At 54.2% G+C, this 13,673-nt stretch overlaps 1 protein-coding gene across 4 annotated transcripts in view; it reads left to right on the forward strand.

Annotated features, from left to right (window-relative positions):
- IQSEC3 (IQ motif and Sec7 domain 3) overlaps positions 1,208 to 13,673 on the forward strand; it is an 89,565-nt gene continuing 77,099 nt past the window's right edge. For all 4 annotated transcript variants that reach the window (XM_018048643.1, XM_018048644.1, XM_018048645.1 and 1 more), the window contains exon 1: positions 1,208 to 1,809. In XM_018048643.1, the coding sequence (XP_017904132.1) occupies positions 1,292 to 1,809 (518 nt within the window). In that variant the 5' untranslated portion in view covers positions 1,208 to 1,291. The remainder of the gene's footprint in view (positions 1,810 to 13,673) is intronic.

The following is a 13,673-nucleotide window of genomic DNA, read 5'->3' on the forward strand; positions in this document are numbered from 1 at the left end:
TCTACTCTACTAGGTTGCAATCCTCTTGAATACAGAAATGATAACTTGTGATCTATGCTACGGCTAGCCTGTATGGTTCCTAGTATGTTACTTAGCACTTAGTGTGTGTTTTATGTAAATTTATTGTAGATATTATTGAGTGATTCAGTCCACGCTGATTCCTGTCTCTGAGCTTTTGCTAATGCTGTTCTCCCTTTCTGGAAAATCTTTCCCACCTCAAGTGTTATTTCTCCCAAGGAGCATTCTCAAATCCCCAAGCTGTTGGGCTCCTATAGCGCTCGAGGCAATCTCCATCTTATCACTTACAACCACCACTGAATATTGAAACGAAATATTTATTACCTGTTTCACCTACTTAATCATAAGCTTGAAGAAGCCAAAGATTCCATCCTAGTCACCTTATCTTAACACCACCTAGCACAGTGTTCCGTGCAGTATGCATCTCATAGATGTTTTTCAAACAGAATGATCTCTTTAAGAAGCTTCTGGAAGCTTTTTAGTCCATGACACAGAGGGTCCGGTTTATTTAGTTCATGTTCCTATTAGAATGGCTAAAACTGTCCTGAGGTCTCATTCCCAGAGGAAATCAAGCATAAACAAACAGCCTTCCCAGCCTAAGTTTCCCCTTGGCTGAAGAAGTAGGACCAGATGTTGTCTGGGGTCTCTCTCAGAGTCCCATGACCCTCCTGTTCCAGGGGATTCCCCCAGCAGAATACAAGATTGCCGAGCACGCAAGAGGCAAGTGTGGCCTCTGCTCGGAAGGTCTTTAAGATGGACCCTCACCCCCTGGGATGACTGGACACAGGAAAAAGAACGCGTGACTTGTCAGACTTCCTCTTTTTCGTACATTTCTGTCTCCTTTCGCCATCCTCTCCTGTTCTGCTTCCTCTTTCCTTATGTGCTTCTGTTCTCCTCCCGGTCCCACCTCACTTCCACCTCGCCGGCTATCCCTTCTTGCCAGATTTATGTCATCCATCCCGGGCCCCCTCCGTTTATCCTGAGCCTCTACCCGCTCTCTCATTCGCCTCTCTCCGCCCCTGCCAGCCCTGCAGGAAGCCGAGACTCCTCACGAAGCCTGGAGGGCGTGGGAGGGGGAGGATGGGAGGGGGAAGGTGGGCCCGGGCGCCGCGGTCCCGCCCCCCGTGCGTGTGTGAATGTCGGTGTGGCGGTGACGCGGCGCCGGCGGCGGGAGGGAGGCGAGCGGACCGCCGGGGCTGCTGGGCTCGTGCGCGCCCTCGCGCTCCCCGCCGCCCGCCGAGGCGCAGGCAGGGCGCAGGCGGCGGCGGGCGGCATGGAGAGCCTGCTGGAGAACCCCGTGCGCGCCGTGCTCTACCTCAAAGAGCTCACGGCCATCGTGCAGAACCAGCAGAGCCTCATCCACACCCAGCGCCAGCGCATCGACGAGCTGGAGCGGCGGCTGGACGAGCTGAGCGCCGAGAACCGCAGCCTGTGGGAGCACCAGCAGCTGCTGCAAGCCCAGCCTCCGCCCGGGCTCGTGCCGCCGTCGCCGGCCACCGCCGGGGCCCAGGAGCCGCTCCAGGACCACGGACAGCTGCCGACCGCCGCGCCACAGCCCGCTCCCGAGCAGCCCCCGCTTCAGCACCACGGACAGCTCCTGGCTCAGCCCCAGCCGGGCCCCAGCGGCAGGGCTCACGCACCCCAGTCGCCCCACCAGCACCCGGTGGCGCCCGGGGCCGTGGCTGACAAGGAGAAGGAGCGTCCCCCGAGTTGTTGCGCTGCTGCTGGAACCCTCCTTCAGCACAAATCCCCCGCCGCCCTCGGCAAGGGCGTCCTGAGCAGGAGACCCGAGTGAGTGGGGAAGAAGGCATGGGAACCGTTGTGGGAGGGAGGGAAGCTAACGGACGTGAGTAGGGGAAGAGGGGGTAATCAGGTGCACCCGAGTCTGGAGGACTAGGGCAGTGTGAAGTGGAGGGGTGAGAAGATGCTTAGGGGCAGAAGTATGTCAAGGAGATTTGGGGGGAAGGAGGGAACGACACCAGTGTTCGGGGGTCTGGGGGATGTTGGAGCAAAAGAGGTCAGAGGAAGAAAGACATGGGGGTGATTAGGGTTATTGAAAACTGGCAGATTTCAAAGGGGACAAGACTGGAGGCGAAGTTAGGGGAGAAGATTAAACTGAAGAAAAGAGAACAGTTGAAGAATCTTTTTAAGTTAGGGAAAATCTGGATGGGAGTTTGGGTACTAAAATTATTTGAATGGAGAGGGAGATATGAAAAAAAGACATGCTAAGAGCTTTAAAAAGGGCAGGGTCCGGGAAGAGTAGAACTGGGGTCTGAGGGGATTTGGAGGCAGAACATAAGCCTGAGAGGCAAGATGATGTGAGAAGGAAAGGGGGCTGGATACAGAGGAAGAGGAGGGTGGGAGAAAGCATCTCCCAGGGGAACAAGCTAGCTCTTTAACCGATGCAGTGGGAGTCAAAGCCAGGAGTGGCTCATTTGGGGAAGCTTACTCTGCTCTGACCTGATTGGGCCCCTTTCTTCTGAATCCCCACAAATCTAGAGGGGTACCAGGTAGCAGCCCACCAAGCCCATGGAGAATCCCTTTATAGTGTCAGGTCTGCCTGGTTACAGCTCTACCCTCTGACTCAAGGAGGATTTCTATGCAGGGTGTTAGCAATCGTGGAAAGGGAATAATGATGAGACAGTTGGCAAACAGAGTTGGCATTTGGATGTAATTCCTGTTATGGCTGGTGACTGCAAATCTTGTTTCCCCTTGGTTATTTGGTGATAAGTGGAATCTCATGTTAGGTCCAGAGAGAAATATGCTTATTAGCCCCTAACGAGAAACTCTAGAACTTCAAGCTCTTTTTCTTTACATCCAATATCCATGAACTAGGGATATGGGAAGAAGAGAAGAAGACTGGAATATTCTCTCCTCTGTGTTGGGAAGGCTGTGACCATGTCAGCTTCCTTTCTCTGAGGAGACAGGTGATGGAAGAACAGCTAAGGAGAAATCAGAAGCTAGTCAGCGCCTGACCCTGACAATGGGGATGCCAAGGAAGTTGGGGGTCGGAAAGGAGGAGAACCAAGAGTCATCTTCAGCAGCCTCGGCATGCTTTAACCTACAGATACTTGTGAAGATTTGACGTAGGCTCATTGTCTCCTCATATCTACTGCAGAGTTAGACAAGTTGGGTCAGGACACAGGGTAGATGTGACCAAAATCTTGGGTTCTTAAGAGAGGAAGATCCAGGATGATGCCACAGCGTTTGATTCAAACCCCAAGAAGATGCGGCTTTCTTTCCAAGCTCCTTCAATGGTCCATTGCTCTTCCTTCAGTGTCACGGTTTTCTTTCCTTATTTGGCAGAAAAAGCAGAAAGTCAGTTTTCCCTCACCGCCCATGGCTCAGCAAAAGGTGAAAAAAAATCTAAAACAAAAAAACCTACAAAATACCATGTGTTTCCCCCAACCCTAAATAGGGTGCGGAATTATTCCATTCCATTTCCTAGGGCAGCCACAGCTCCCAGGGAATCGTGGTTCCTCTCCTCACGCTCCTTGGTGTCCTCCTACTTTTCCACCACATTCTCAATTTCTTTGCATCCCTTCGGGGACTGTGTGGGCAAGAAGGGTGGAGGAAAGCTCATTTCTCCTGAATAACGACTTTGCTGTGACCCCCAAAGCAGCTTAAAGAGCCCAAACTCTCCTGCCCAGGGGCTCTTGTTGGGAACCCAGGGGTTTTAGGCATCATCTGGATTCCTATCCAGCCTCACATGTCACAACTGGAGAGAAACCATCATGTCCTCATCTTCCCCTCTCCCTTGTCCTGCTTTTCCTTCCCAAAGGAGTAGGACAAAAATAAGTAAATAAAATGGTGGAAGAGAGTGGAAGTTGTTGGAAATCTTTCAGGAAGTTTTGCCAGGTACCAAGAGGTTAACACTGCCAGCAACCCCTTCCTTTCTTCAGATCTGCCAGCTCACCCCTCCTGCTCCTCAAGCCTAGACACCCAGAGACTTAGAGAGCTCAGAAACAAATGCCTCACCTCCTCCCTTAGCTCCCTCCCCGCTTGGATGGGAAATCTTGGGCATCCAGGCGGACTAAATGCCTTTTGGACCACCCGTGTCTCCCCACTTTTCTGCTTAACTTCAGCCGAAGTTTCCCCCCGCAGAACCTCAGGAAGGAATCATCTTTGCTGACTACACGTTTGGCCCCATCCTGCTCTCCACCCATGACCCCCGTTTTGCATGTTTGTCCTTTTCTACCCAACCTCTCAGTACTGTTGGGTTAGATATGGGCAGCACTCCATGGACCAGATAAGACTGGGGGAGAGAGAGCCGAGCCGGCAGCCCTTTTCCTGGGGCCTCTCCTGGGAATCTCCCTGCTGAATCAGTTCCCTACTGGGCATGCTGACGTAGGAGGAAGAACCGGCAGAGGGGTCTCTCCATCATAATTTTGCTGAAATCCTTTTTTGTTTCTTCCTTCCCCTTTTCTGGCCTCAGTAGGGTGAGAATGCGGCCCTGGTGAGGTTGCTGAGGCAGGGGTGAGGGTTACCAGGCCCTGTGAGACCAGTGATCTCACCGCACAGCTTATCTCTTATCCCCAGAACTCATCTTCTTCCCTGAATCCAGGAGAGGCTGGAGCCCTGGGGACCCTGGGGCTGGGAAATAACAGATTGTTTAATCATCGTCAGATCTCCATTAATATGCTGCCCAGTCTCTCCCTCCTCCAGCTAAGGGAGCTACGAAGCTGGTGGCCTTGGAGGTCAGGTCAAGGAAGCAACAATGTGGGACTGGGTGAGTGTAAAGACATCGGGAAGAATGACATCCAAGGGGTTAACATTCTTTCTCTGCTGCTTCCTGGCTCTTGCTAAGCTCCAGCCCCCACTGCTTTTGCCTCTTAATGAAAGCAGCAATCTAGCTTCCTCCTCTTTATTTTTTCAATCAAGGCTCACAGCCTCTACAGAATTGATTATCCCTTTCCTGGCTGGAGCCAGAGCTTCAGCCTGACCCAGCAAAGTCCCCTCCTCGCCATGGAAGCATATGACCCGGCCTGAAGCTCCAGGCTTCAGTGTGGCCACAGCTTCTCTGCTTGAGCAAGTGTCCATCTGTCCACCCAGCCATGTGTTTAGAGCCAGTGGATCCCAGGGCTTGCCCAAGTCCCCATGTCCATGGGCAGAGGATTACTGGAGGCAGGCGAAGATTCTCTCATTACAGTTCAAATTCAGCTCCTACCCTGGAGCTCCCCATCTCCATGGGGCCGTGAACTCCGAATGTGTCTCGGGAGCTCCTGTCCTCTCTGCTTCCTCCTTTGTCTTTTTAATATGTTCTCTCTTCCCCCTTTCATCCCTCCCCTCAAACACACCCTCTCCCCACATTTTCTTCCTTCCATCCTTTGCTTCCATGTAAGCTGTATAGAGAAGTCTCTCCCTCTCTGCTCCCATCCTAAGCATAAACTAAATCTTGGGTCATCTTCTGAGTACCATGGTCTTGCATTCCCCAGAGTCGGGGGATGGCAGGAAGATTACTGGAAGTGACTTCTAGCCTGTTGTCTGAGACCCTGATTGGAGCAGGCATCTGTGCTCCTACTGAATCAAGGCTGCCTGCCTGGAGGTGGCAGATCTCCAAGACGAGCCCCTCATGGGAGCTCTTAAGAGTGTGTGAAAGTCAGCTCTACTGTATCTGTTCAAAATCCTGCACTCTCTGCTGCAAAAAGACAGAAAAGACACAGATAGTCCGTGCTCAATGCACTCTAGACAGGGGTCTAGAAACGTCTTGGTAAGTGTTAAGCGGACTGCAGGTGGCCAGAGCCTGCCTCTATCAGAACAGAATGGGGTAAAAAAGAGAGCATACACAGCATATCTAGAGCCCGGAGAGAAGGTTTCTGAGGTTGGCGCCAAGGGTTTACGTAAGGAATAGTGAGAGGCAGGGACAGCTGGAGGGGGACAGAGCTGGGAGGAGTCGATCCAAGGAAATGTCCGTGATGCACCTCGATTACCATTCCCCACTCTGACCTACAGCCCCTCCCCCATCACCCCCCACCCCCACCACCAAGGCTAAACTCATCAACATAGGAAGAGCTCAGTACTGGTCCTTTCTTCCCAGTGGCCAAAACCTCTGCTAGCTGAGGAAGTCACACTACGCTCTTATTCCCCAGCCTCCCTGTCCTCCTCTTGCCCATCTCAATATGGAGGGGACGACACCAGGCTGGCCAGCCGGCAAAGGGGCCTGAGTGAAGGCTCGCCGAGAGGAGGGCTTGGGCGCCTTCTGCTCACCCAGAAGCTGGCACGGGCAGACACTCGTGCCGCTCTGCTGTCCCCTGCCTCTCTGAGGGCCCGGGCCACTGCTCCTTCCTCACTCTCAGCCCAAAACAACAGGACTCCAGAGAAAAGCCGCCTGCGTGCCTGCTCCACCGCCACCTCCTTCCTTCCCCAGCCCTTCTCGGAACCACATGGCCAACAGCAGAGGCCCTCGCAAGGCCATCCTGGCACATCTTCCTCTTGGCCCGAAATCCAGTGAGAGGAGCAGCAGTCGGTCCTGCTGATTCAGCAAATAACTATGCGGCCTGAGTTTCAGAGGTCACCTGCGAAAATAGGCAGATAGGTCAGGTCTTGGGAGAGGGTGACATGAAAAATTGGGGAGAGCCAGACAACCAGCTGGACCTGGAAAGAGGCCTGAATCTTGGATTTAAACCCCACATAAGGAATTTTAGACACAGACGGCTCTGTTGTAGACCCTAAACGTTTTCCACTGGGGCCTGCGAGAACTCTCAGAGGGCCCAGGGTGGCAGCGGCTTAGCAAGGGCTATCTTAGGAACAGGTCCTGGGGACGCGCTCCTTGCACCTGGCAGACCCCCAAACGCAAGGCCTTTTGGTGGGACCTCAGGCTGGGGCCGCCGTTGCACCTTCCTCCTCTGCTTCGTGAGAAGCGTGAAGTGTGGGTTCCCACACAAGCTGCAAAGGGTCGTGTTCACACAGGAATGGAGGGTCCTGTCCACTTCAGGCAGCAAGGGCATTAACACACGAGTACGAGGAGGAGGAGCGGGAGGGAGAAACTAGGTTGTTCAGGCTGAAAGGAACTTAAGGAAACCATGTTGCTGTTGTTCAGTCACTCAGTGGTGTCTCTTTGCAACCCCGTGGACTGTAGCCTGCCAGGCTCCTCTGTCCAGGGGATTCTCCAGGCAAGAGTACTGGACTGGGTTGCCATTTCCTCCTCCAGGGGATCTTCCCAACCCAGGGATCGAACCTGCGTCTCCTGCGTTGGCAGGTGGATTTTTTTTTACCGCTGAGCCACCTGGGAGTTTTCAAGATCCAGATGGTTCAGAACCTGGGCTTTGCAGCAGGGTATGAATCCTGCTCCACCAGCTACCAGCTGGAATGCCCTGCATTCATTTTTTCAGCTGTTACTGGAGTATAATTGTTCTACAACGTGTTAGTTTCTGCTGTACAGCAAAGTGAATCAGCTATGTGTATACATATATCCCCTCTTTTCCGGGTTCCCATTTAGGTCACCACAGAGCGCTGTGTTCCCTTATACCATCTTTGAGCCTTGTTTTTTGTTTTCTCATTTATGAAATAAGGAATAATATCTACTTTAAAGTGTTGTTGTAAAACATTTTAAAATTAGATTATATATATTCTAAGCTGTTCTAGGCACGTAGTAAGTGCTCAATACGCTGTAATATTTCTACAGATAAAGAAGCCAGGGCCCAAGTTTCATCCAGAGTGAGACCATAGCTATCGAGGAGAATCCAGGTTCAGGACTCCTTCAGGAAGTCTTCCAGGCTACATTTCTATGTGTGACCTTTCTTCAACCACCACTCAACCTCTGGACAGGGTGTACCAGATATATGAATGGGAGCCTGCCTTGAAATGCAGCTGGGCAGGACAAACCCGTCATCCCTTAGTGACCTGTGGTGAGGTCTCACAACTGAATAGCTGGGGAACTGCTTCCTTAAGCCCAAGCTGAATTTCTTCAGCTGTATTTTCAGATTGTTTGCACTTTTCTTATGGACACTGAGAGGACCTGAGTCGCCACCACCCAACACCCCACAGTGGTAACAATGACCTCATCCGTCTTCTAAATGGGGAAACCACAGTGTCATCTCGTATGTGACCTTGTCAAGGACAACAGGGGAGGGTGGGGGATGGAGTCTGAACCAGGAGAATGCCTCCCGTTCACTGGAATGAAAGCTAAATCCATTTCTCCAAATTCTCCCATTCTGGGAATGGAAGGCAGACCCACTCTTCGCAGGACTCTGCAGTCAGAAAGGGAGACAGAGCAGGGAGGGGCTGAGAAAAGTGGGAGGCCTGACCCAACCTGGCGTTTTGGTGGAAGCTGGGCAGTCAGGGTGGCTGAGGGAGGACTCTGTTTCATTCTGGTCAAGCCTAGAGGGTAAAGGAGTTTCATCTTGTAAGGACTCTCTTAGCATAAATACCTTCTAGAAAAAAACAAGGGAAGACTGGCGTGCTGCAGTCCACGGGGTCACAAAGAGTCAGATACGGCTTAGCAACTGAACAGCAGCAGCAAGAAAACAAATTGAAAAGAGAAGATGGAAAGGTGGTTGTGGCTGTGAGGCATCACAGGCAAAGACCTGTGTGTGTGCGTGTGTGTCTGTGTGTGTTTAGGGGCACCGGGTGGGCCAGGGCAAAGGCTGCTGTGCTGTTGCTGTTTAGAACATCCCTTTGGGAGGGTTATGTAACTGCCAGGCAGGGGCTGTGCTGAGCACTACCTTCCCTCCCCAGCAGGGGGCGGGCTGCTGTGGACAGGAGGCCTGCAGGCCAGTGGAAGTCCTGCCCAGAGAAGCACCCCACCCCTGCCCCTACCAGGAAGGAGTCTACAGCCCCAGGGGCTGGTCGGCCTTGGGAGCTGTACCAGGGTCCCCCAGACCCTCCGAATGTCAGGCAAATGTCAGAGCTGAAAAGGTTCTGGAAGGTCATTTGCACCAAACTTCTCATTTGGCAAATGAGAAAACTATGGCCTGAGAGAGAAAAGGCTGGTGCTTCCAAACTGATTAGAGGCCGAACTAGGTACAACTCAGCTTCTCCACACTCTTCATCCCGTGCTCTTGTCAGTATGCAGTGAGGGACTGAGAGAACCAGTCAGGGCTGCCCTGTGGGTGTGCAGGGGCCAAACTTACCTCCAGTTACAGGGGATGAGGGCACCCAGGGAGGTCTCTCTGCCTTCCAGGACATCTTGCCAAGGCCAGCAATTCCACAGGTAGAGACTCCTTTGGGGACTTCAGGTTATCCCCCCTGTTAATATGCAAATTCTCCTAGGAGAAAAACAACACGTTTGGCTCTAAAAGCATGGGAATTTATCTGAGCAGTGTCTGAGGACGAGCTTGACAAGGGAAGAGGATGTCTAACAGCTGGGGCAGGAGGTTCAGAAGGTGTTGAAGGGCTCACGAGGGAGGCTGATGAAGCCTAAGTGGTCTTCACGTCCACTGTATTTTGCAAGGAATTAGCACTGCCTGGCAAGCAAAGGGGAGGGACCCAGGGCACTCACTCCCACACTGGCTAGTCTTGAAATTATCTGCGCTGGAGAAGGAATACTTCCCCAATGAGCCCCATGTGTAAAATTCACAAGGCAGGAATCTAAGGAGCATCCTGGTGCTTGGTTAAGCAATTTTGATCCTCTCTAGCCCCTTAAAATAATATGTTAGATGGCAAAAATCTCACACAACTCTAATGGGGTCTGTCGTGGTGGGGGGAGATGTTGGCAGGCAGTAGGTGGATGTTACATGAGCTTTAGAAGGGTGGGGGATGGAGGCGAACCCAACACCTAGCAGTGTGTGATGAACAACATGAGAAGGAATAAGCTCTCAGTGTGTAGGGCACAGGCAGTCTCATCCATCCTTAAGTGGAGGGAGGAGGTACGGCGTCAGGGCTGAAGAAAGTCTCAGCTGGAGGGAGGTCCGTGAGGGGGTGGGCGGTGCCCACACTCATGGGTACAGTTTCCGCAGCTGAGCACCTGGGAAACACTGGATCAGAGGCTCAGGTCTGAAGGCCAACAGGGGAGCGTAGATCCCACCCCAATTCTACCCATGAGGATGGAGAGCTCCCTCCTCCTTTGACCCAAGCCTCTGAGCAGTCCAGTCCTCAGCCTGGGAAGCTTTAGGAAGAATGAAGCATAAGAAAGCCTTGGAGTGTTCCAACAGACACACACACACACACACACACATACAGACACACTCTTTCTCTCTCTCTTTGCACATGCACACACTCGCACACAGCCCATCAGCAGGCTCAACTAGAAATGGAAAACAGGCCTAAGAGGACGGTAGGGAAGGGAACCTGAGTTGCTGCCATGTCACCAGGCAGAAAAGAGACCGAGGAGAAAGGGTTGGATTCTGGGGTCACCGCCTGGCCTGGGAGCAGCCATGGGAAGCAGCAGCCAGGCTCCAGGCCTCTCCCGTTTCTCCACCAGGCGGTGGTGTGAGCTCTGGTCAGGGAGCCGCTAGGACGCTGCCGGGAGGGAGAGTGAGTGTGAGTCTGGCGTGGCTGCGTCTGGGGGACGGAGAAGGTGCGTCTGTGCTAGGGTGGGCCCGTTCCTGACTCCGGGCTGGAGGAGGGGGTGATGACCCCACCCCACAGCACAGGCCTCCTCGCTGCCTTCTCACCGCCCAGACTGCGCACGCTGTCCCGACTCTGGCTTCCTTCTTTCTCTGTGTGCTTGCTTCTCTCTGCTGCCCAGCCAGCTCCTCCTGGTCCCCCAATGGGGCGAGTATACAGCACCTCCACTTTCTCCCCCTCACTTTGCCTGGAGCGTGGAGGAGATTTGGCCTCTGGAGGCTGTGAGCTCCAGGAAGAAGCAGGTGGGCGGTACAGGGTTGAGGTATTTGGGACTCTGCAGAGGTGCTGTGTTTGGACGCTCAGGTGCTGGCAGCAGCAAGATGCTGGCCAAACCGCAGTGATCTGCTCTGAACTGGCCCGGTGTGGCCAGGGCCTGGCGCCCATGACCTCTCCAAGTTTGGGTGCAGCAGGTCAAACCAGCTGCCTCCCTGTTTCCAATCAGGAATGCACTCCCCATCCCAGCAGAGAGGCAAGGGAATTCCACAATTTCCTCCATGATAAATGATTCCAATCTACCATGATTTTCATTCAACACATCACTTCAACACAATGATTATTTAAAACAGCAACAAAAACTCAGCAGAGCAATTGGGAATCTCCTGGCTGTGTCTAACGTTTCCGGTGCACAGACTGGTCTTTAGGAAACAGAGATGCCCGGGTGCTTCCAAATCGGTTTGCTGGGCATCCTGGATATTCTTGGAGCTATGCAACTCCTAAGGACCCGTGGGAGAGGGCCAAAGGGAATTCCAGAGGCTCGTGAAGGCACCCTGAGGCAGCAGTGGAAGTGGTGGGTAGAGGACAGTTTCTTGGAGCAGCTCGACTGAACCCAGAAGCCAGGACTCCGGGGTCCTGTTCGCTGTGCCCACCCTCACTGACCCCAAGTGTGAACTGCTGCAAATCCACTCCCCTCTCTTCAGTGGGCCTTGGTGTCCCCTCTGCCCAGTGGGGACAATCGGTCTTTGCCCACCTCTGGGCCCCTCTCTGCCTACCGGTCACCGAGGCTGGGGCAAAGCTAAGCCGTTCAGAGGTCGCTGCAACAGGACCAACTTACCTTGGATGAGAAAACTGACTTCCAAATGCTAAGAGCCTTAAGAAGGGAGCTCTGAATCCGCTGGTTTATTTTGTTTTTTTTGTTTTTTTTTGTTTTTTTTTGTTTTTGTTTTTTTTTTTTTTTTGCGAGAAACCAAGGAGACAGACCTTGGGCCCCGTGCAGGGCGGCCAGGGCCAGCAGGTCGGGGAGGGCGGGGTGCATTCCACGGGGTCTTCCAGCTCCAGATTCTCAGGATTTGCAGGTTCCCGCCCCTCGGACACTGGAGCGTAAACCCCGGAGCAACCGGAGGGGAGCGCTCGGAGCTTGGGGAAGCCCTTCCGCGGGTGGCGCGTCCCGGGGGCTCCGCGGGGGCGGGCGCGCCGGGCCGGGCTCGGGGCTGCGTGGGCGGCTTGGCCAGCGGCCGCTGCGGAACATCCCGGCCCACGCGCCCCTCGGCGCTTCCCGCGGGGACGGCGGGGCGGCCCCCTCCCACCCATCCCCGCCCCGCGTCGGGAAGCTGTGTGCCCCGCGCCCCTCCTGGCGAGGCTGCTGCTGAGTCACGCACCCGGGGAGCGTGGCCGCTACCCTAACCTGCGCGCCCGGCGCCGCAGGGTGGGGAGGGGCGCATCTCGCGGGTCGGCTGCTCCCCGCAGAGCTCCCCCTCCCCCCGACCCCAACCGCGCGCCGCCCGCCCACGGTGTCTGGGAGCATCCCAGCCGCGGCTTCCGGGTAGCGGGCCCTCCCCAGACCCGACCCGCTGCCCTCCTCCCGGGGCTGGAGCCTGGGGTTCTGGTGGGGGGCGGGGGAAGTGGCGCTGCCCTAGGGTGCGGATGATCCAAGCTGGATGTCTCAGCCGGGACTGTGGAAAAGGCCATTGCCTTTCTGGGAGAAGCCGCAGGGGCAGCAAAGAGGATTGGGGATCAGGGAGGTGTCAGGGAGGTCGAGTTCTACTCAGCATCCACCTCACTAGCCTTCCTTGTACCCGAGTCACTTTGGCAGAGGATCCCAGCCCTGCCTTAGCTTGCCATAGCTAGATCAATCTAAAGGAAATCAACCCTGAATATTCACTGGAAGAGCTGAAGCTGAAGCTCCAATATTTTAGCCGCCTGACGTGAAGAGCCAACTCATTGGAAAAGACCCTGATGCTGGGAAAGATGGAGGGCAGGAGGAGGGGGCACCAGAGGGTGAGATGGTTGGATGGCATCACCAACTCAATGGACATGACTTCAAGCAAACTCTTAGAGATAGTGAAGGACAGGGGAGCCTGGGGTGCTGCAGTCCTTGGGGTTGGGAAGAGTTGGACATGACTGAGCAACTGAACAGCAACAGAATCACATGGCCTTCGAGTTCTGGCCCAAGCTGTGATGACTGTAGTAGTTCAGAGTGTGGCCTCTGGTTTGAGCCCTGACTCCATCACGTACTGATGTGACCCTCAGCAGTGACAGCCTCGATTTTCTTGTCTCTAAAATGAGAGTGGGAACAGTGAACTCCCCGAGGACCACCATGATAATTTAGAGTCGATGCCAATAAAGTACCCAGCAACCTGGGTGCCTGGCCCAGTGGGGCCTCAAGGACAGCTGTTATCTGGGGCCCCCTCTGGCAAGAACTGGGTGGAAAAGTGGTTTTGGAAGAGAGAGTCTTCCAGAGGGCTCAGAACAGGTCTCCTCATTCTCTGCCAGCCCCTCAAGTATTTGGAGGCTGTCAGTTCTCCTTGGCCTTCCTGACCACTCTCTCTAGCTGCCTCCTTTGCTTTTAGAGGAGCACACCGAGGCCTGTAATTTCTGCTCCGGGTGTGTCTGTGGGTGGCTCTGTCCCCTCAATCTGGCTTCTAGCTCCTAGAACATTGGGGCTGCAATGAACCCTGTGGCTCAGGAGTCAGATGTGGCCTGGCCAGCTGGGGAAGTGGAGTCCTTCCCTCAGCCCTGCCCCAACCGTGCAGGTTCTGGTTGCTGCCTGGCTCTGCGTGGCACCTAGGAACTCACTGGCTTTCTCAGCCCCAGGCCGTGGATGGAGAAGCCACTGTTAGAGAAGCTCATTCTCTGGTCTGCTGGAAGCAGTCTGTCCTTCTGCTCTGGCCCCCTGTCCTTCTGCAGGTGGCTTTCATTTTAAAACCCTACGT

The sequence above is a fragment of the Capra hircus genome, chromosome 5, assembly GCF_001704415.2.
Source record: "Capra hircus breed San Clemente chromosome 5, ASM170441v1, whole genome shotgun sequence".
In the NCBI taxonomy this organism is placed as follows: Eukaryota; Metazoa; Chordata; class Mammalia; order Artiodactyla; family Bovidae; genus Capra; species Capra hircus.